The sequence below is a fragment of the Galeopterus variegatus genome, unplaced genomic scaffold (assembly GCF_000696425.1).
Source record: "Galeopterus variegatus unplaced genomic scaffold, G_variegatus-3.0.2 Scaffold11646, whole genome shotgun sequence".
NCBI classification, from domain to species: domain Eukaryota; kingdom Metazoa; phylum Chordata; class Mammalia; order Dermoptera; family Cynocephalidae; genus Galeopterus; species Galeopterus variegatus.
In genome coordinates, this window is record NW_007737757.1 from 12,946 (window position 1) to 37,214 (window position 24,269).

Here is a 24,269-nt window from a genome sequence, read left to right on the forward strand (position 1 = left end):
AAAAAAAAAAAAAAAAAAAAAAAAAAAAAAAAAAAAAAAGAAGAGTCTCTAAAGTGCCTAAGTATGATCCTTACACACCATTTCTGGGTTTGAATAGCTACTTCAGAACTCATCATCCTTTTCATTTATTTGGAAATGTGATAAATTGAACCAAACCCAGAAGTTAACATCAGGATCTTCCCTAGTCACCCAGAAAAGCATCTCCTACTTATTCTCAATGCACTAAATAAACCTTTGTTTAATTGTTTTGGTTCAGTGATCTCTCAGAGTTTTAGTGAAGAACCATTAAGCTTTTGATGAAAGGTGATTGAACTCAGAGGTAACCCATTCCATCCCATATGAGCATACTAAAGAGTCTTAAAAAATTAGTCATTTGGAGATGTGGAATCTGGTACATCCTTAGTGTGCTTAGACTCAAGGAAACTTAAAAATTGCATAAGAAATAACACTTGCCTTGGATATGTGCACTTTATAGCATCTTATAAAACTACAAACTCTGGTCACCCTGGCTTGATCGTATAGAAACTTTGCACAAAAATCTCCTTAATAGCTCCTAAAAGTATTTTGGAGGAGTATAGGCAAGGTAACAATGTACACTTCACCACTCAATGTCTAAGGTGCTTCTCTAGAGAAGGTAGAACCCAGATTCATAAAACACACAGATTTTTGCAAAGGACCTTACATCTCAGACGTAGCTGTGGGTACCATTACATCTCTTGTGCTGTCCTAGGTCTTATCCATGGCCAAGTCTATTTGTTTATTTTACATAGCTTATTAGCAACATTTGACATAGTTTGCCACTACCATCCTCTTGGGAAAAAGCAAAACAAAACAAAGCAAAACACCACTTTGGCTTCTGTGACCCTTCACTTTCCTATATAGAATAGTGATTATTAGCTCAGGTCCTGGAGTGAAGTTGATCAGGGCCAAAATCTTGGTTGCACCATTTACAAACTGGGAGGCCATAGGCAAAGAATTTCCTTCTCCTGAACATCCATTGCTTCACGTATACATTAAAGAAAAAGATAATACCTTCCTCTCGTAATTGTGGTGATAGCTAATAAAATGCTTAGTACACTCTGGCATATATTAAGTATCCAATAAATATTAGCTATTTATGTTATAATTATTCTTTTTCTATTACCTCTCCCTTCTCAGTTCTCTCTCTGTTTTTATTTCATTTTAGCATTTCTTTGTATGTATTTATGGGGTACATTGTGCTGTTTCAATACATGCATATGCTGTACAATGATTCACTTAGAATAGAGAACATAGGGCCGGCCCAGTGGCGCACTGGATAAGTGCGCCGCTTGGGAAGCACGGCGGCGCTCCCGCCCGAGGGTTCAGATCCCACATACAGACCGGTTCCCGCTCACTGGCTGAGCGAGGCGCGGGAGCAACACCGAGGGTTGCGATCCCGTTGCCGGTCCCCGGTCCGGTACGGGGGCAACACTGAGGGTTGCGATCCGTTGCCGGACACGGAAAAAGACAAAAAGACAAAAAAAAAAATAGAGAACATAGCTTTGTACACATTAATCCACCAATTCCCCTCCTCTTCCCTACCCCCTTGTAGATTGCTGTTCCTTTTTTTGCTATATTAAAAGTGAGTGATCTTTAGGGTGTGCCGTGGACCTTCACGGCTTCTCAGTCAATGGACTCTCCCTGGGTGGTTACTTCCACTCCTTTTATTTCACTGACTACTCCCTGATCTATACAATACTGAGATCATCAGCTTCCTCCAATACTTCTTTTCTCTTTTTCATGGAATGTCACCACCATGTATTTGGGCAAGTTAGAAACTTGGCAAAATGCTCAACACCTCTCTCTTTCTCACCACTTACCCTCTTATTCAGCCATAGCAAGCTTTGTCTATTCACTTCCTACTTAAGTCAGTAATCCTACTTTTTTCTGTCCCATTGGCCACAGTTCTACAACAGGCCATCATCGTCTCTTGCCTAGTAACTACACCAATTTATATTATATCCTTGAAATCACCCCTTATCTCCTTTTAATTCATTTTTCACACAGTATCCAGTGTCATATCTGAAAAGAGATAAAAATCTGATCACAAAAGTCCCATGTGTAACACCTGTATTCAATGACACTCTTCTCTTAGGATAATGTCCTTGTTCCTGTTGTTAGCAATTATAAAACAAAGCAGACAAATAATTTCTCATATTAAAGTTATGTAAAACATGATAATGTTGATGTACCCACTATTTTAATATTTTTAGAGGATTGAACAATGTTCTTTTGGCTTTTGGGTTGTTCTTGAATAAGGTTTTGAGGCATTCACTTAAACGCTTTTGTCAAATTATGTCAAAGTGTTTACAATATAGGAAGCTGTTTCACTGACTCACCCTTAACTGAACTCATTTTTTTTCCCTCTAGAGAACTGAGTCAATAATACCTATCTATTTGAAACGGATATAATTTTACATTTTTTATTTGATGACAGATAAAAAATGAACCTTAAATATTATGTCACTAGCACATATATAAAATGATTAAATTAACAAATTGTGTTATTTTGCATTTGTTTACTTTTTCCATCAGGTAATTTCTGAATTAAAAAAAATGTCTTTTTATATTTTCAGTACCTTTGTTCTCCTAAGTTAAATAAATAATTTTGGAAAATACCATGAAACGTGATTCAGAACTGGTGAATTGAGAATTTGCAAAATTGTTTATGTTGGCGGTATGCTCATTTGTGTTACTATTGTACAATAATAGCAAAGAAACTAGTGATTGGCTGCTTCCATTTGCTGGACCTATTTTGAGCACTGCTTGGTGCTAGGCAGTATATGGAGCACTGGGACCACAGAGATGAAACACAGATAGTTCTGATCTCAAGGACCACATGGTGTACTGTAGGCACCAAACATGACCATAAATTATGAACTATTTCTGCTTGTAGAATAAGAAATCTTTGTCTCTTCTTTCTCATATGCCATTTGATTCCAGAAACCCGTCCCCTTTGCCCCTATGCCACATGAACCATATAAATCCATCTCCAAGGAAGTGGTAATGGCTATAAGTGTGAGCGCTGTGGCCAGAAATATTCGAGTGCAAATCCCAGCTCTATTAGTTAGTTACTAGCTCTCGTAGTTAACTATTGCTGTGTAACAAACCACCCCAACATATTGTATCTTAAAACAGCAATTATTTTTCATTGTTCAGGTGCATGTGATTGGCTTGTAACATGACTGATCTAGGCTGGGCTCAGCTGGGTCATCTGCTTTAAGCTGGGGCTGTTCTGTTTCTCATTTCAGGTCTGTGGGTTCCTGGGTAGGTCTGTCCCATACTTGCTCATTCTGGGGAATAGGCCAAACGAACAGCAGCTATTTAGGAGAAACACTTCCCACTTTCCATGGTGGAAGTGCATTTGGGTTGGAACTGGCATGCTTCAATTCCACACACACGTTATTGGCCAAAGCAAATCACATGATCAAGCCCAAAGTCAAGGGGTAGGAAAACACACTTTGTACATGACAGGGTAAGGGTATGAATGCAGGGTAGTGTAAAGTATTGGGGTCAACAATCTAATCTACCACACTAGTTGTGTGATGTTGAACAAGTCATTCAACACTTTTAGGCTTCTATTTTTTTATTTGTAAAATGGAGGTAATGATTGAATCTGTATCTGAATAGAATCTGAATAGAATTGTTACAAGGATTAAATAGGATAACATATGCAAAGTTCTTAGAATAAGTGTCTGAACATAGTAAGGATACAATATATTTTAGCAAATGATGAGGGTTGAGTCCTAACACTAGACACAAGTTTTGGGGGTGACCCAAGAGACCAGACTTATAATTAAAGCAGTTATTCTTGATCTACAGTAAACCGTCTACTCTCTAATGTGTCTGTCCCCTACCAAGGGTATTAATGCAACATTGTAAGGGTCCAGATGTAAACCATCTGCTCTTATTCTCCTTAGGCATGTTTAACACAGAATACCAGGGCCTATTACCCATCCTCATTTTTCCAACTAGTGGTATTGTGGAGCCTGATTCATCAGTGGTTATCAAAGTGGATTTCTGCGCAGACCAGCCAGGAATTGTAAATGAAGTGGCAAAGTGAGTGTATGGTTCTTAATTCTAATGTAGATCCCAATACTCTCCTGTTTCAATCTTCAGATGTGCCTTGTGTTAGCTCCTTTGTTGTTAAATTCAGCATTCATTTACTGAGTCTCTACTATATGCCAAGCACTAGGGTAGGGTCTCAGAAATGGGAAGAGATAGAGGATGGCGTATGGGTACACATATGGGAGACCCTATTTGGATTTCATGGGGGTGAGGGAATGGACCAGGGAAGGGTTTCATCAACAAGTGGATATTTGAATCAAACACTAATAGGTGAGTAGGAATTAGCCAGGCAAAGAGCAGTCATGTGAAGAGCGGTGGTGTGAGTGTGTGTGTGTGTGTGTGTGTGTGTGTGTGTGTGTGTGTGTGTGTGTAGGGGAGGTGGATGTTGGTAATGGGAGTGGGTTAGAGAAATGATTTCAAGCAGAGCGAGTTGAAGTCTTGAAATCCTAGAGACAAAAAAGACAGTATTTACACACTGAGGGATCTGAGGCAATGTAAAGTCAAAGAGATGGAGGTAGGGAGTGATGTGAGATGTGACCAGAGAAACAGAATAGTGCAGGGTTCAGTAAAGGGCCTTGTAGGCAAGCAAGCATTTTTTATGCTGTATGTCTCAGTTCATTAGTGCAATGTGCAATCAATATAATGGGTTACCACCAGTATTCAAAAAAATGAAATAGAAAATATCAGAATGCGTATAGGAAGGATAAATGCTGTTTTGTAAAACTTCGTATAATTGTGTGTCTGTGTGTGTGTATGCGTGTGTTAATTACATTTCTAACTGAAAGTCACAGTTATAAATATTTGAGAAGCTCTTGCGAGCCCTAATGGAAGCTTGGGTTTTATTATGAAGACTGAGAAGTCTCCAGAAGGTTTTTAAATGGGAGTGTCTTCATTAATGTGTACTTTAGAAAGGTCATGCTAGTGGCAGTGTGCAAAATATTTCAGGGGATACAAATGTGGATTGGGCAGACTAGCTAGAAACTATAATAGTAAAGCAAGAGGAAATTGATAAATGCCTGAGTTAAGGTACAAGCTGGGAGGATGGAAAGAAGTATGCAGATTGTAGGTACGTTGTAGATTTGACTGAAGGTGACTGATTGTAGAAAGGGAAGGTAAAAGGAGGGAGAAGTCTATGGGTGAAGTTCTTCAGATCAGTTTTAGTATGTTGGAACTGATTTGATTTTCAGAATTCTGGTGGAGCTGGTTAGGGCTTTTTACATTTGTCTTAATTCCCAGAGAGAAATTTGGTCTAAATGTATTGGGTTGGGTGGTCATCAGTGTATAAGTGGTAGATGAAATATGAAAGTGTTGAGAATAACTCTGAGAAGAAAGGTACAGTGTGAAAAGTAAGAGGGAAACAACACTACTGATGGAGTTTACAAAAAATCTAAGTCTTGGAAGAATGAGAAGGTAGGGCCTGAGTGAATTAGAAGGCAAACCAGAAAAGTATAGCAAGGAAGCTAAGGGAGGAGAGATGCGCAAACAGATGCTGTCAACGATGCCCAATGTTACAGGACATAATGTAAAATAAGGACTTAGGTAATGGTTGTGGAATAGTGAATTATTTGTGGTATTTGATAAGGTCTAGATTGAAAAGATCACGTTTATGCCAGAGAGGGATAAATGCAGGAGAGCAATTCCAAAAGAGAATTGAAATTAGTCTGGAAAGTGAAGTTTTATGGGGAAATAGTCATTTCAGCAAAGAAGTGGGTTTTTACTGAGATACTTTAGATTTTAGGGAATCAAATTGTTAGGATGGGAATGAGATTGGCTGTTGGAGGACAGGATGAGTTAGAAAAGAATCTCATATTCTAGAACTAGAAAGTACCATGCAAATCATCTAACTCTAGTATTTATGAAATAATTGGTGGTATGGATATGCCGTGGAGTTCTTTCTAGAGTCAGTTCTTGAGATTGTTTTCCAACTTTGTTGTTTCCTGTAGACAATTAATTAAGTTGCACATATACCATTCCACTATGTATATTCAGACAGGCAGAAGGATTTGCTAATGTTTAGTATGTGTATGAAAAGAACTGCTCTTAGACTGTTAAATTTAAATTATAATTTGTCTTTATAAAATGTTTCTTTCTCCAAATGTTTAGGAGAAAAATAAAGTATATAAATTTCTAATTAAGATATATGTGTATTGCATATTTAATTATCTTGTAGAGTGACTTTGCAAGGTCGTCCTGACATACTCTTGAGTATCAAAGCTCATGTGGTTGAACAAATTATTGAATTGTTAAACATGAGGAGTGACAAAAAGTTGGAATGCATACGCTTTGGTTCTGTTTTCTTTGGAGCATCAAAAATCAAACATGCACGTCTATACAATAATAGCCCACAACCCATAAATTGGGTAGCCATAATACAAGATGATTCCATTGGAGAAGAATTGGTAAGTTAATGGTACAACAGAAGAATATCAGGTATTATGATCTGAAACAGATTATTTTAAATCTACTAATAACCAACAAGCTGTTGAATTATCCTAAATATGTCTTAACCTGGGCAAATAGATTTGTTTTCATATATATCCAAGGCTAACCTCCAAAAAGTCAATACGTTAATCTAATATTTACCTTAACATATTTTTGAAGTAAACCAGACAAGTGCTTCTTATAGATGACTAATTGTGGGGATTTCTGTTCTCATCAATTTTTCAATACTTCTTTAAATGTTATGATGTGCCTTGATCAAATTTATGTATACATGTTACTTTAACTTTTTTATTCTCTATTTCCTAGATTCTGAAATTTCAATATTTATTTTATGACTTCTTAAAATATTTTTGGTTTGTGTTTTGCCTTAATACTCATTTATTTCTGATTTTATATTACAGGGTACAAATATTCGACTAAGAACTGATATTGCTTTAAATAATCTCACCTACATAAGTAAAATAAAGAACATAGATATTGCTGCTTTTATCTCCTGTGTTCCTAATGAAGGGACTTTACTGCCTTATCAAAAGATTGTAATTGCGTTTTGTTTCAGCCCAAAGTAAGCAAAAATTAATTCCATTGTAATGTTAAGCATTAATGGAATATTAATATTAATGGAATATTAACCATACTTCAATCAGATTGGTTTAAATATTGTCAAAGCAAAACCTGCCAGAAGACACAAATCAGATTTTTCTTGTTATGGTTACAGATATATCTAACATGAATAATATTGCTTCCAATAATTCTAAACATTGTTCTAAATACTTCATGTTAAATCAGCAATTTCTCCAGACCTTGTGGAAATGAGGTGGCAGAAGTGCAAGTTTTGGGTTGTTTGGGATTATAGCTCTAATCTGATTTGTTGTTCCTACAGGTAGATGCATGCAGTATGCTCTAGGTGCCTCCAAACAGGATGCAGTGCTCCTGGCAGGGCAAAATCCTTGCTGACTGTCATGAGTACTAAACTTATAGCACCTGCTTGGATAAATCACACTTGTTTGCTGAAATTCATGCAGACTTTTAGCACTTAGTCCAATGTATAGTTTTTACAAATCCATGTACTTGGTTTTGTCATTTAATTTGAAAGTATTTTTGGAAATGCTGTTTTAAATATATAGTAGCAATTGCAGGGACACCTTGGTAGGTTGCAGTGTATGTCAATGCCTGCTCCAATTGCAAGTATGTTTACCCTTGTTTGTGAGAGGGTGATGTTTATTGTACTTCTTTTTGTGGCAATAGGGTCGCCTGGTGATATCAATTGCCTGTTGAAGACCAAGTTGTGTTTTAATTTAAGGTGGTTAATAAATCAAGCAATTGTTTTATTTGTACAATCTCTTTATATAATTGCCTTATAAATGATACCTTTATAAAGGAAGGTATTTTGGGGGGGGAGGTGAATCTATAAAATTCTATTTAATACACAACCTTTGAAATTCCAAATATTCTTTTTCATGGCACCATGTTAACTTCATTTGAGAGTCTAGCATGGACTCATATGTATGAATATGATTTGAAGCCTTAGTTAAATGTGTTTTGAACGCACGATTTCTATTGCTGTTTATTAATACATGTTAGCTTTTTGTGAATGTATTTGCGTATCCATTGCTAGAAGAGGTGACCTCTAGGTAAGGCTGGTAAAGATAGCCAATAAGAGGGCCTATGATGTAACCCACCTCTGTCTTTGGTCCTACTTCTATTCTTCCCATCCTTCCTTTCCTTTTCTCCTCTAACAAGATTCACTGTTACCAAACCTTGTTCTCCAAATTACTTGTCCACTAACAAGAAAGTGGCTGGCAATACGCACTTAGTTCACTGGGGGAGACAGATACATTAACAGAGGTTTTTGATTATACCCAAGGGTAAGATGGACTATTGTAAAGAATTGACCAGAGTTCTTAGCCAGCAATGGATTCTGCCTGGAAAGAAAATCCTTTACAGAGAAAGTGGCATTTGAGCTAGACCTTGATGACTTAGTATATTTAAATTACTCTTGTCTTGCAAATGCTGTCATGAGCTCATTTTTTCTGAGCTTTACATTCTGCAGCCTTCTTTTGGCAAATCTCTCTCTGTTCAGTAATTTTGGAAAATGGATCACAGTTATATTTTTATTTGTTAACGTTCATTTGCATGCATAGATTTAAAGATTGGGTTGATATTTCCTTTTGAGAGATGATAATATTTATCACCTTTGCTTTAAAAATAACAGATTGTGATTTTTTTTTTGCAGGCTGATGGTTGATGATGAAAAGGATATTGAACCCTCACACAGGCAGGATTATGCTGTCTTTTTGAGATTTGAGTCTGTAGGAAGTAAAGATGGATTTTTGAGAGATGATAATTACAAAACCATCAAAAGTAAGTGTGAAATTAACAAAATCATCAAATATTTTAGCAGTTTAGATAGTTTAGAAGTTTGCACAACACTGTTCGTAGAGGCGATTTAATAAAAATATATAATTGTTAGAGAGAACAAAAATACAAACATACATAAGAGACCTTAAAGTATCATCTGTGGCATGTTAAGAATGAAGTCAGCCCAAGTCATTTACATAATAATTTTCCAGGTTAGAATTTAGATGACATCACAAATTTAAAATGACATTAAATAAACATGATGATCTAGAGTTTAAGGAATGAAAAAAAAAAAGAAAGAAAGAAACAATGTTTGCGTAGGTTTTCTCCTAGAAATTGGGATGGGAACAAATGACCCATATCAATTTTACCAGACCTTCATCTCTCTTAGAATCTATATACAGAAGCTGAAGGACAAGACCTAGAGATCTACTAAATAGGGTGTAGCACCCTGTTACAGGATACCGATAAGTGCATTTGTTTTGCAGTTCACATGTCAAGTTGCATTATACTTTTTACATTCTCAGGTAATATTGGGTTGGTTGCAGTGAGGGAAAAAAATGAAAGAGGACTTGGAGTTCAGCTTGGCAAGACAGATCAGAGAGAAAATAAAGACATAGGTAATGTAGAAATCAAATTCAGAAAAATAAGCAATGCCAAGAAGGAGTTAGTTCATCCTGGATGCTTAGGAAAATCAAGAGACTAGCAGATTTACATGTTAGTACAAGTAATATTCAACAGGATTGGATGTAACCGTGTTCTTAGGACATAAATGTATTGGTGTTACTACTTACATTATGGTTTGTGATACTGAGCTATGTCTGCTGATGATAGACAGAATATTTGTGTTAAACTTGCAGATTAACCTAATTTTGAATAGTTAGAGACAGAGATGCTAGGTTTGCCTTAAAGGTAATTTAGAGTCTAGTATTGACTAACAAGAACATTAGTGAAGAAATAAAAACTTTTGGGATGTTCTAGTTACACTGCCTTCTCTGCAAAACTGTTCTTTCACTCAATTAGAGCCTATAATCCATAGTTTCTATCTTATTTCTAGTGTCGCAAAGATTTCATGTTTATATTCTTGCCCAGCATATATTCTATTGTCCATTATTTTAATCCCTCATTTCCATGTACATTTAAATCTCTTGGCCCATCTCCCATACTTACTGAGTGGAACAACCTCTAATAGTATTAAATTCAACTTTTAGTCTACTCTGGGTTTGCATGTGAAAAGCTGATTGTACTGGAGAAAAATACAAAGTCATGCTGAAAGGTTTCACTTCACTTTGTTTTTATAACCCCAACCCCCAAGTGGGTTCTTTAAGATTTTTGACATTCCTACTGCATTCCCTCATTCATTTCATTTCTCACAATCTGAGATGATGATCATACACTTTTTATTCTTCCCTCTATCCTCCAATCCTTCCTCCTTCATTTTCACTCTAAGCTTGTAAACACATTGAGTGGCTTAGTAGACATTTCCTCTAGGATATCTACCAGGCATCTCAAATTTAACATGTCCAGAACATAACTCCTGGTTTCCCCACAACCTGCCCCTCCTGTAATCTTTCCAGTCACAAGAAATGGCGATTCCATCATTTCAGTTGCTCAAGCCAAAAACTTAGTGTCATCTTTTGCCACCTGTTCACTTTCTTATCCTGCATCTGATCTATCAGCAAATCTTGTTAACTCTACCCTCAAAAATGTATCTAAAATCTGACCATTTATCACTATTCTTCTATTACTCTTCCCCAGCCATATTTGGTTTCTTAGGATTTTTTTAATATGCCAAGCAAGTTCCTACCTTGGAGTGTTGGTACTTGCTGGTTTCTCTGCCTGGAATACACTTTTCCTGGATTTTCACATGATTTTCTTCCACACTCCCTTTATATATTTGCTATAATGCATCCCTATGAGGGAGGCTTTTTATGGGCATCTCTACATAAAACAGCATCCCCAAGACCCTGTACTCTCTCTGTATTGCCCTTCTTTTAACATTAACTTGTAGCAGTTATCCTCTATGAAATGCTGTATTTACTTATATGGTTGTTACCGTCAATATCACCTCCCTAGAATGTAAAGCCCATGAGAGCAGAAACACTCTTTCTTTTATTCACTGCTATATGCCCAAGGCCTACAAGAATACATGGTACAGAGAAGGCACTCAATAATTTTGTTGAATGAAAAGACTGAATGAGCTACCCATTTCTCATATGTTCGTTCAGATGATACTATTTGGACTAAGCAAATATATTCTCGATTCCTCAACAGCTATTGTTGATTTTACAGGTGATCGATTTCAGAAAGTGGAATTAGCATTGACAGGCTCAGGATTTCCTGTTGTATTAAAGTTTGATCCAGGAAAAGTCCTTAATTTTAAACCTTGTTTTATGGGTGAACATTCAGACATTTCGTGTATTATACAAAATCAATCCAAATCACTTCCTGTGACATACCATTTTCAAAATACTACAAATTTTAAAATTTATCCTGAAAAGGGCCAAATTGATAAAGGATGTATCCAGGTAAGATGATTTTTCTTTAGTTTACATTGCTTCAAACGTTTTAAGGTCTGCTAAAATGCTATGCAAAGGATCAAAAACATCTGTTCTACCAATGTTTATAAATTGTATCTCTTCTGTAGCCTAGTTATAAATAATTTTGCATTGGTATTCATACAGAATCCATAATTATATGTTAAGTGCCTGTAATGTGCCAGGGAAAACACTTGATGCTGTAGGGAATTTTATTTATTTTTTATTGATTATGCATATTCATAGGGTGCAAAGCTGACTGTCACCACTTGTGCCCAAGATGTGATGGCCAGATCAATACTATCAGCATGCCATTACCACAGATTGTGATTATTCCCCATGTCCCCCACCCAATTAGTCCCCTACCTCCCTCCCACTCTCGCCATCTCCTAGCTCACTTCTCAACATTAGGTATGCTCTGTGCATCTGCAAGTCCAACACACCAATGTGGTCTTTCTTTCCTTCCTTTTTTCTCTCAACTCCCACGTATGAAGGAGGACATGTGCTCTTTTTCCCTCTGTGCCTGGCTTATTTCATTCAACATAATATTCTCCAAGCTCATCCATGTTGCTGTGAATGGCAGAAATTCATTCCTTTTTATGGCAGAGTAGTATTCCATGGTGTATAAATACTGTATTTTCCTTATCCAGTTGTCCATCGATGGACATTTAGGTTGGTTCCATATCTTGGCGACTGTAAATAGAGCTACAATGAACATGGGAGTGCAGGTATCCCTTTGACGTTATGATCTCCACTTCTTTGAGCATATACCTAGAAGTGGGATTGCTGTATTTTATGGAAGATCTGCCTGTAGTTGTTTGAAAAACCTCCATACTGTTTTCCATAGTGGTTGTACTAATTTACACTCTTCACCAACAGTGTAGGAATTTTCCTTTCTCTCCACATCCTCACCAGCATTTGCTATTCTCTGTCTTTTTGATTATAGCCAGTCTAGTTGGGTTGAGGTGGTATCTCAATGTGGTTTTAATTTGCATTTCCCTCATGATTAGTGATGTTGAGCATTTTCTTAAGTGCTTGTTGGCCATTTGCATGTCTTCCTTAGAAAAATGTTTACTCAGCTCCTTTGCCCATTTTTTAATTGTGTTATTTATTTTATTTTATTTTATTTTTTACTGTGTAATTCCTTGAGTTCCTTGTATAATCTGGATGTTAATCCCTTGTTGGATGTATACTTTGCAAAATTTTTCTCTCACTCTGTAGGTTGTTGTTTCACTCTGTTGATTGTTTCCTTTGCTGTACAGAAGTATTTTAGTTTGATATAATCCCATTTGTTTATTTTTTCTTTTGTTGCTTGTGCTTTTGAGTTTTTATTCATGAAGTATTTGCCCAGTCCTGGAGTGTTTCCCCTACGTTTTCTAATTTTATAATTTCAGGTCTTATATTTAAATCTTTAATCCGTTTTGAGTTGGTTTTGGAGTATGATGAGAGGTACAGGTCCAGTTTCATTCTTCTACATGTGGATGTCCAATTTTCCCAGCACCATTTATTGAACAGGCAGTCTTTTCCCCAATTTATGTTCTTGATGTTCTTGTTACTTTGTTAAGGATCAGTTGGCTGTACATATGTGGGTAGATTTCTGGGTTATCTATTCTGTTCCATTGATCTGAGTATTTGTTTTTATTCCAGTACCATGCTGTTTTGGTTACAATAGCTTTACAATATAATTTGAAGTCAGATAGTATTATGCCTCAGGCTTTTTTTCTCTCTCAGGACTGCTTTGGCTATTCAGGGTCTTTTGTTTTTCCATATGAATGTTAGCATTGTTTTTTCTATTTCTGTGAAGAATGTCATTGGTATTTTGATGGGGATTGCATTGAATCTGTAGATTGCTTTGGATAGAATGGACATTTTCACAATGTTAATTCTTCCAATCCAAGAGCATGGTATGTCTTTACACCTTTTTTGTGTCCTCTTCAATTATTTTCAATAGTGCTTTGTAGTTCTTACTGTAGAGATCTTTCACCTCCTTGGTGAAATTGATTCCTTGGTATTTTATTTTCTTGGCAACTATTGCAAATGGGCTTGCTTTATTGATTTCATTTTCTGCTAGTTCAATATTGGAGTATAAGGTGTTACTGATTTTTGGGTGTTGATTTTGTATCCTGCAACATTCCTGAAATTTGTTAATCAGCTCTGATAGAGTCTCTAGGGTTTTATATATATAAGATCATACTGTCTTCAAACAGGGACAGTTGGACTTCATCTTTTCCAATTTGGAGGCCCTTTATTTCTTTCTCTTGCCTTATTGCACTGGCTAGTACTTTCAATTCTATGCTAAATAGGAGTAGTGAGAATGGGCATCCTAGTCTTCTTCCTGTTCTTAAGGTAAAAGCTTTTAGCTTTTTCCCATTCTGGATGACTTTGTCATATATGTCTTTTATTGTGTTGAGATGATTTCCTTCTATACATAATTTGCTGAGAGTCCTTATGAAGAGATTTTGAATTTTGTTGAATGCTTTTTCTGCGTCTATTGAGATAATCATGTTTTTTGTCCCTGGCTTCATTGATGTGATGTATCACATTTATCAACTTTTGTATGTTGAACCATATTTGCATACCTGGGATGAGTCCCACTTGATCATAGTATATAGTTTAATTTTTTTGATGTGTTGCTGTATTTTGGTTGCTAAATTTTGTTGAGGATTTTTACATCAATCTTCATTAAGGATATTGGCCTATAATTTTCTTTTTTTGTTGTATCTTTGTCAGGTTTTGGTGTCAGGGTGATGCTGGCCTCATAGAGCGAATTTGGGAGAATGGGTTCTGTTTCAATTCTTTGGAATAGTTTGAGGAGAATTGGTACTAATTCCATTTTAATGGTTTGACAGTATTTAGGTGGAAAGCCATCTGGTCCTTGGCTTTTTTTTTTGTTGAAAGATTGCTGATTACTGCTTCAGTCTCATTGCTTGTTATTGGTCTGGTCACGTTTCCTATTTCTTCTTGGTTCAGTCTGGGTAGTTTGTGTGTGTCCAGAAATTTATACATTTCCTCCAGGTTTTTGTATTTGTTGGTGTACACATTTTTATAACAGTCTCTAATGAGTCTTTGTTTTTCTGTGGTATTGTTTGTTATGTCTCCCCTTTCATTTCTAATTTGTGTTATTTGGGTCTTCTCTCTTCTTCTTCTTTTTTTTTTGTTAGCCTAGCTAATGGTTTTTCTATTTTATTTATCTTTAAAAAAAATCTGACTTTTTGTTTTGTTGATCGTTTGTATCAATTTTTGGGTCTCTATTTCATTTAGTTCTGCTCTCCAATGCTAAATTTGAATTACATGACCAAATGTAGCTGGAAGAAAGACTGGGAAACCTATCTTCATTGCATGCACTTCTAAACAAAATTAGGGTTTTGTCAATGAGGAAGAAAGTGCAAATGGTTATATGGGTGGGCAACCAAGTCTTCATCATGAGGAGTTGTAAAAGAGAGCTTTGTCTCCACATAGCACAAAATAATCTAATATTTCATCAATCGGGCTTTATCAGCATAATGAGCCCTTTTAATTAAAAAATACTTACCAATGGTATACATCACATTTTTCTTAAAGCTCTCTTTAATGTTTGTCTTGAAGAGATTTCTATAAACAAATAAAATTTAAGAGCAGACATTTTAAATTATGAGCAGAATGAACTTCTGTTGTAGTACCTCTATGATTAATTTTCTAATGCAATCTGCCATATAATAATTTATCTCAGTAAATCCCAAGTATGATTTCTAGATTTAATCAATAAGGTAACACTGGAGAACAAGAAAAGGTAAAAAAAAAAAAAATAATAAAAACAGGTTATCAAAAACTAACTGGATTTTCTTAGAGGTTTTTTTTTTTTTTTTTTTTTTTTTAAATAGATGTTCCTGTTTTCCTCTTTTTAGGCCTATGGTAATATTTCACCTCTCCACTAATGTTGAAGTTATGTATTAAGATATAACTTATTTAGCCAAAGGCCTGTGAGGAGAAGTGCTGTATTTCATTTCTGAGTGATAATTTAGGAAACAGTGAAGAATTTTCCAAGTTCCCTTCTCCTGCTACAATTATTATAGAGATATGTTGGGTCCACCGCCGGCCGACCCAAACAGCCCTAGTCTCATTATCAGTCTCTCCCTTGGTGGCCGAGTGAATTGCCCAAATACCTCTTTCCCTCTGGTCCCCGTTGGGAGGAGATGGGGGAAGAGAGTCGCAAAGAGAGGTGAGCACAGCCGCCAGCCCCAACCAGCCCATTAAAGGACACTCAGAGGCGGCGGGGGTTCTGTCGGGCAGTTCCATTTATTGTCACACAAGCACTTGCTTTTAAAGGCAAACAGGAAGGGGAGGTTTTTACATCCTCCAATCAGCTTAAAGGTTACAAGAGCATGCATCCTGTCTCAATGCCTAGCTATTGCAATCACACAGTGTTCATGAGCGCAGAAGCACGTATTTGGCCAATAAGGGCTAAGGCAAGGTTTTCACAGACACTCCCACCCTACTTCCTCCTGGCGCAGTCTTAGGCTGCCACGTTAATACGCCCTTGTGGGCCCATAATGGAGCCACTTGTAATGTCACTTAAGGTGCCGTTAGTTTTTAAGGCCCGACAGAGACACATATAGAAATGTAGCCTTGTTCATCAAGAATCTCTGAGTGCACTCTCCACCTAGGATGGATCTGAAGAGCAAGCAAGAAATAAACTATTGCACTTATCCGCAGAGATATGGGTTGGTTTGTTACCGCAGCATAACCTAGCCTATACTAACTAATATGACTCCTCAGATTTACTTCAGCTAATATTTCCCTAAATAATAAAATTTTCTCTCCTTATGTGATTGACAAAGTGATGAAATTATCTTTCAGTTGGCATTTAAAAAATGATAGAATGTCCTATTTTTTAAAAAAATGCCTCTATCTATAAGCTGCTCTTTGTAAGCAACCAGATGCATGTAAACAACACCTTTGAAACTACATGGATGATAAAACTTTATATTCATCAGAAAATTTTCTCTGTGGGAACATGATTCATAAGCATAACGAGAGCAGTGAAGATGTCCTTATGCTAACTAAATGCAAAGGAATTATCAATGCAAGGCTCATCACAGGAAACTGATTTTAGCCACAATTTGAAACCGATCAATTGAACAGCTGTGCTTAAAATGAGTACTTTGCCAATTATCTTACAGTGATTGAATTAGATTTTTTCCCACAATGTGGAGTTAACTTACTCATTCAACAAAATCTTTCAAAGAGGCACCTTGAGCGCTGTTCTTAGAAATGAAAAATATGGGGGGAAAAAATCACATATCTGGCCCTTAAGGAGCCAACCATGAAGTAGAGAAGAAAACAAAAATCTCCACAAATAGGGGCAGTTTTACAGGGCAGAACACATTCACTATTATATATTATAGAAGAAAAACTACTCTGTGATCTGATTGCTTAGGAATATCACTATCTAGATATAACAGAGAACATCATGAAAGAAGATAAGATAATTAAGGAGTATTATCAGATACTAAGCCTTTTTTTCCCACATATGCACTATACTCTGTTGTTTACCCTTATCATATACAAATTGAGATCTGAAGTATAAGTAAGATCTTAATGGCTACAATCTTTCCTACAAGCATAAAGAGTATGGGAAGAGGGAATTGTAGAAGCAATGGGTAGGAGCAGGCAAGAAGAAATATAAGACATACATTTATACATAAGGGCTGTAGGATCAGCATAGGAGTATATGAACTAATTTTGAAAAGTTTTGAAATGTTTATCGTTTTGCTTTGTAATTATTTTTCACAGACTTACACCTCATCATGGACTCTATGCTCCACGAGCTTGGGGTATTTGTCATTCATCCCTGTATCCCAGAATAGTTTTGCTCAGTATGGCTATCCAAATGAAAGAAGGCCTTGGCATCCATATGTTTCTGGGCCAATATTCTTGCTAAAAACCCAACTAAAGCTGGATTATTAAGAGCCATGATTTTAAAATATTTCTATCTACTACACTGAATAATTAGTAACAATTAGAAGTAGGAAAATATCTTAGTCTGTTAGGGCTGTCATAACAAAAACACCATAGATTGGGTGGCTTAAACAACAAACATTTATATCTCACAGTTTTGGAGGTTGGAGAGTCAAAGATCAAGGCACTGGCAGATTTGGTGTCTCATGATGGCCTGCTTCCTGGTTCACAGACAGAACTCCTCTTGCTGTGTCCGCACATGGGAGAAAGGATAGAGAGTGCTCATTAGGGCCTCTTTTATAAAGGCACTAAACCTACTAATGAGTGCTCCACCTTCATCAACTAATTATCTCCCAAAGGTCCCACCCCTAATATCATCACATTGGGGATTAGGTTTCAACATATGGTTGGCAGGGGTGGGGAGAGCAAAAAACAGTCTATAGCAGCAAGTCTTTAGGAAAACAGAGAGAATGAAAGGCTATCTATCTATCTATCTATCTATCTATCTGTCTGTCTGTCTGTCTGTCTGTCTGTCCGTCTGTCTATCTATCTATCTATCTACCTATCTACCTATCTATCTATATATGAGTAGAAATCTCCCATGATTCTGTTGCTCTAGATTAGGATTTATGAACTTTTAAAAATGTTATCAGGCTTTTTGGCAATCTCCTGAATCTTATTGTACTTTGTAGAATAGTATTTCTAAATATATAAAATAAGGTGAAAGAATTAAAGAATATCTCAAACTTCTAGGGCCGCCATAACAAAATACCACAGACTAGGTAACTTAAACAACAGAAATTTATTTCTCACAGTTTGGGAGCCTGGCAAGTTCACCATCAGGGTGCCACCAGGTAGGTTTCATTCTTTTATTGGCTTGTAGATGGCTGCCATCATACTGCGTGGTCTCATGACCTGTTCTTCATGTGAGCATAGGGGGAGAGAGAGAGAGAGAGAAAATTCCCTCGTCTAATAAGGATACTAGTCTTATAGGATCAGGGCCACATCATTATGACCTCATTTGATCTTAATTACCTCCTTATCTCCAAATACAGTCACATTATGGGTGAGGAGTTCAACATATGAATTTGGGGGAAATCAATTCAGTCCATGGAACAGAAGAAACTAATATTTCAATAGATTATCAGAATATTTTAAATGAGTAATATAGTAATATGCACTTCTTTATTAATAAAATGTATAATAAAATTAATGGTGGAGCTAATGCCTACCATACTTTAATAATAAGGATGAACATAAATAGTATCTGAAGATATGTGCAAGAACTTAAATGAAATAAACATGTCTTTAATTGTTTGGTGACTAGGTCATAGAAACAGCTAATACTATTGTAGTTTGATTTAAATTGCTGTTAAAAGTTAGTGGAAGTCAAGATGGAATTTTTTCCCTATTCTAATTCAGATCCACTCTGTCCTTGGACGTCAGGTTAGAGTCCCTTGCTTTACATTCTTCTCAACTGCCAAAGGGCCAAAGTTGTACAAAAAGCAGCAAGGATTCCATTTTTAATGCCTCCATATGGCCACTAGGTCTTTTTCTGAGGAACTCCTGGACATATGGAGGACAGAATAAACAAACTTGACTCTTTCATATTCTTTTCCATGATGCATAAAAACTATGCTTGAGCCAGATATTTAGCTATATAGTTTAGATATAGCCCAAAATGTCTGCCCTGGAGGAATTCTGCAAAGGCTTATCATAAAGCTATTCCCAACCCTGTTGGTAAAGGCTTCCCTCATTTCTGAAGTATAGCTTTGCTGTGTATAGTGTAGTATTCTTGGATGGCAGTTGTTTTCTTTTAGTATTTTGAGTATGTCATCCCATTTTCTTCTGGCCTCTAGAGTTTCTGTTGAGAAGTCTGCTGTTAGTCTGATAGGGGCTCCCTTATAGGTGACTTGAATATTTCTTTGAGCTTCTTTTAAGACTCTCTTTGTGTTTGAACTTTGCCATTTTGACTATAATATGTCTTGAAGAGGCTCTTTTTGGGTTGAATCTTTGGGGATCTTTGAGCCTCCTGAATCTGAAGGTCTGTCTCTTTCTCTATACCTGGGAAGTTTTCTGTTATTATTTTGTTGATTAAGCTTTCTGTGCCTTTTCCTTTCTCTTCCCCTTCTTGAACACCCATGATCTCAATATTTTTTTGCTTAAGTTTCTCTACTAGCTCTCTTAGATTTTTTTCATTTTTTCAAATTCTTTTTTCCTTATTTTTGTCTGCCTGGGTTTTTTCAAAAAGACTATTTTTGTGTTCTGAAATTCTTTCTTCTGTTTGTTGTGGCCTGCTGCTTAAGCTCTCAATTGTGTTTTTTATTTTGTTGAGTGTATCTTTCAGTTCTATGAGCTTTACTACATTCTTTTTTAAGGTATTAATCTCTTTGTTGATTTTCTCCTCCATATCCTGGGGTTTTTTCTTATTTCATCATATTGTGTAACTGTCTTCTGGTACCTCAGTGAGTTTCCTTATGATCATTACTTAGAATTCCTTTTCAGTCATTTCAAGGGTGTCATTTTGGGGAGGGCCACCTGTGAAGAAGTGGTGGTTTTGGCATGCTCTCTTGCCTGCTCATGGATGGAGGGGGCTGCCCTTGGCTCCTGCTTAGGACTCCAAATGATGCTCTCTTGCCTGCTTCCAGGTGGAGTGGGCTGCTCTCAGCTCCTGCCTAGGACCCCAGCTGTGCTCTGCTTCTTGCTTTTTTCTTGGCAGAGGGGGCTGCTCTCAGTTCCTAGGACCCTGGGCATTGCTCTCTTGGCTGCTTTCAGGCAGAAGGGTATCATCTATTATTTTTGCTTAGTCAGTCTAGCTAAATTGTTTTCAATGTTATCGATCATTTGGAAGGCACAGTTTTGGGTTTGTTGCTTTTTGTGTCATTTTCTTCTCTCTATGTCATTTATTACTGCTGCTGTCTTTTCTATGCTTCTTGCTTTTTTCTTGGCAGAGGGGGCTGCTCTCAGTTCCTAGGACCCTGGGCATTGCTCTCTTGGCTGCTTTCAGGCAGAAGGGTATCATCTATTATTTTTGCTTAGTCAGTCTAGCTAAATTGTTTTCAATGTTATCGATCATTTGGAAGGCACAGTTTTGGGTTTGTTGCTTTTTGTGTCATTTTCTTCTCTCTATGTCATTTATTACTGCTGCTGTCTTTTCTATTCCTTTCCTCTGCTAACTTTGAGCTTTCTTTGCTCTTCTGTTTTTTTTTTTTTTTTTTTGTACTAAAATTGAAGGTTAGTTCATTGATTAAAGGATTATTTTCTTTTTAGTATAGATTTTTACAGCTATAAGTTTACTTCTAACCACTGCTTTTGCTACATTTTATACCATTTAGTATGTCATATTTTAGTTTTCTTTATCTGAAAGTATTCTCAAATTTCACTTATGATTTTTTCTTTGATTTGTTCAATTTTAGATGTGCATTGCTTAATTTCCACATTTTTGTGAATTTCACAGTTTTCATTTTCTTACTGATTTATAATTTCATTGCATTGTGTTTGGGCAACATACTGTGTAAAGTTTAATCTTTTTGAAGTATTCTAGTTGATTCTATGGCTTAATATAGGTCTGTGTTGCAAAATGTTTCATGTGCACTTGGGAAACATGTGTATTCTTTTGTTCAGTGGAATGGTCTACAGATGTATCTTAGGTCCAGTTGATTTACAGTGTGTTTCAAATCTCTGTGTCCTTGTTGATCATATGCCTAGTATTTGTATCTGTTATTGAAAGTTGGGTATTAAAATCTCCAATTACTACCATTGAATTGAATATTTGTCTCTTCTTTTCTATCTGCTTTTTTACATGTTTGGGGGTTCTGTCAGTATAATTATAACTTATATGATTATAATTATGCATTCCTGGTGTCTTGACTCTTATCATTATAAAATGTACTTTTTCATTGTAGCAGTTTTTGAATTAATGACTATTTTATCTTATATTAGTATAGGCACCCCAACTCTCTTTGGGGTATTGCTTGCATAGTATATCTTTTGCCATTCTTTTACTTTCAATCTATTTGTGTCTTCGTATATGAAGCATGTCTCTTGTAAACTCGATATAGGCAGTGTGTTTTTATCCACTCTGTCAATATCTGCCTTTTAATCACTATGTTTAATCAATTTAAATTTATCCATTCATCCACTGAAGGACACCTATATTGATTTCTACATAGGCTACAGTGAATAATGTTGTAATAACATGGGAGTGGATATATCTCTTTGAAATATTGATTGAATTTATTTTGGGTAAAGAAAATGTATATGTTGTGCATGTGTGTGTGTGTCTGTATGCATACACATGCACACAATGGAATAATACTAAGCCTTAAAAAGAAAGAAATCCTTTCATTTGTAACAACATGGATGAACTTGGAGGACACCATGCTAAGTGAAACAGCCAGGTACAGAAAGACAAAATACTACATGGTCTCATTTATATTCAGAATCTAGTAAAGGTGAACTCATAGATAAAGGGAGTAGAGTTGTGATTGCCAGGAGCAAGTGGTGGAGGAAATTGGGAGATGTTGGTCAAAGGGTAAAAAATTTCAGTTAGACAGGATGAATAAGTTATGGAGATCTATGGTACAGTATAATGAGTATAGTTAATGTAGTACATACTTGAAAATTGCTCAGAGGGTAAATCTTAAATGTCCTCACGCCTCCCAAAAAGCATAGATATGCTAATTGTATTGGACTAATCTTTTCACAATGTATACATATATCAAATCATCATGTTATACCATGTAAATATATATAATTTTTATTTGTCAATTATACTTTAATAATGTGAGGAGGAAATATTTTTTTAAAAAATTCATTCACATTTAATATAACTACTGGTAATGTAGGATTTACATCTTTTATTTTTCTATTTGTTTTCTAAATTCTTATATCCTCTTTGTTTTCTTTTCTTCTATTAATGCTTTATTTTGTGTTAAATATTTACTAATATACCATTTTAATTAACCATTTGTTTCTTTTACTACACTTTTTTAATATTTGATTTTCTTAGTGTTTGCCCTGTGGGTTTCATTTAACATTTTTGCTTAAAAGTGTCTAGCTCAAATTAATAACAATTTCAATAGGACACAAAAATCTTGCATCAATATGTCAGTTTCCTGGCTCCTCTAAATTATATGTTTATTTTTTAAAAGCTCATCAACATAATTATTTAATAATTATCACTTTCTGTATTGCTTTTTCAATCAAATAGGGGCAGTAAAACATTGCAAACCAAAATACATTTATACTGTGTTTTATATTTAACTGAGTAGATAGTTATCTTTACCTATGTTTATTATTTCTTTTTCTGAACTTGCATTGGTCTTAACTGTCCTTTTATTTTATTCTGAAGGACTCCCTTTTGTATCATTCTAATGTAAGCCTATGAGTAACACATTCTTTACATTTATGTTTATCTGGAAATGTCTTAATTTATACTTCAGTTTTGAATGATAATTTTGCTAGTTATTGAATTTTGTGTTGACAGTCTATTTCTTTCAATATTTGAGTATGTGGTCCCACTGCCTTCTTGCCTCCAATGTTTCTGATGAGAAGTTAATGAGAAGGTAGCTGTTCATCTTTTCATAACCACTTTTATTTAATGAGTCACTTTTTTCTTGCTGTTTTTAGGATTCTCTGTCTTTTTTATTTTTTTACAGTTTGACTCTGATGTGCCTAGGCATGGATTTCTTTTATTTAGCCTGATTGGGTTTTTCTGAGCTTCTTTGCTATTCAGATTAATGTTTTTCATTAAGTTTCTGAACTGTACAGTCATTATTTCTTCAATTATTCTTCATGCCATTTTCTTTATCTTATCTCCTTCTGAGACTGTCTTCATGCATATGATACTACACTTAATGGTGTCCCAAAATTTCTGAGACACTCTTCCTTTTTCTCATCCATATTTATCCCTTTTTCTCAGTCCAGATAATTTCCAATGTCTTGTCTTCAAGTTCACTGATTTTTTTCTTCTGGTAGTTCAAAGCTACTCTTGAGCCCCTCTTGTGAATTTTTAATTTCACGTACTGTACTCTTCAACTCTAGAACATTTTGTTCCTTTTTATAATTTCTATACTTTATTAGTATTGTTTGTTTTGTGAGACATTGTTCTTATACTTCCTTAAATTCTTTATACCTTTTTTTCTTTAGCTCTTGAGTATATTTATAATAGTTGACTCATTGTCTTTTTCTAACAAGTTCAACATTTGGTTTTCCTCAGACATTTTCTATTGACTGCATATTTCCTGTGTGTTGTTCATGCTTTCCTGTTTATTTGGGTGCATCATATTTTTCTCTTGAAAACTGGGCATTTTAAACGACATAATTTGGAAACTACAGAAATCAGATCACCCCAAGATTTATTGTTGTTGCTATTTGTTGCTGTTGTTTGTTTATGTAGTGACTTTTAGACTAATTCTTTAAAGGTTCTTAAACACAAAACAATCAAATCTCAACTTAGTTAATTTAGTGGTCAGCTAATGATTGGACAAAGTTTCTCTTAAATTTCTTGAACCAATGAGTCTCATAATCAATGCCAAGAGCCTCTGCATAAGTCTGTTAGGGCATGTCTTCAATGTTTCGAAAGGTAGTTTACACCTTCAGTTCCTCCTTGTAAACAGCCTCAAAGTCAGTCAGAGGTGACAGATTAGATATTTCTCATTTTTGGGGGGGGATGTATGCACAGTTCTGCAGATGTTTATCAATCTAGATTCCCAGAAATATGTCAGAGCTTTTCAAATACCATATGAATATTTTATTGTCAAGGTTTTTTTTTTTTTCTGATTTATATATGTGTGTGTGTGTGTGTGTGTGTGTGTGTATGTATGTATTTAATCATTTATTTTTTGTTAGCCTCTTTTTAACTCTAAATGGTAATGCCACCTCAGGTTGTTGTGATGTTCAACA

At 35.7% G+C, this 24,269-nt stretch overlaps 1 protein-coding gene across 1 annotated transcript in view; it reads left to right on the forward strand.

Moving 5' to 3' along the window:
• The window catches only part of LOC103610713 (chromosome unknown open reading frame, human CXorf22), a gene marked incomplete at its 5' end in the record, with an annotated part of 39,180 nt that overhangs the window by 8,567 nt on the left and 6,344 nt on the right, over positions 1–24,269 (forward strand). The window contains 5 exons of the mRNA XM_008594821.1: positions 3,942–4,080; positions 6,260–6,488; positions 6,933–7,093; positions 8,765–8,892; positions 11,182–11,417. Coding sequence (XP_008593043.1) covers positions 3,942–4,080; positions 6,260–6,488; positions 6,933–7,093; positions 8,765–8,892; positions 11,182–11,417 — 893 coding nt within the window. The remainder of the gene's footprint in view (positions 1–3,941; positions 4,081–6,259; positions 6,489–6,932; positions 7,094–8,764; positions 8,893–11,181; positions 11,418–24,269) is intronic.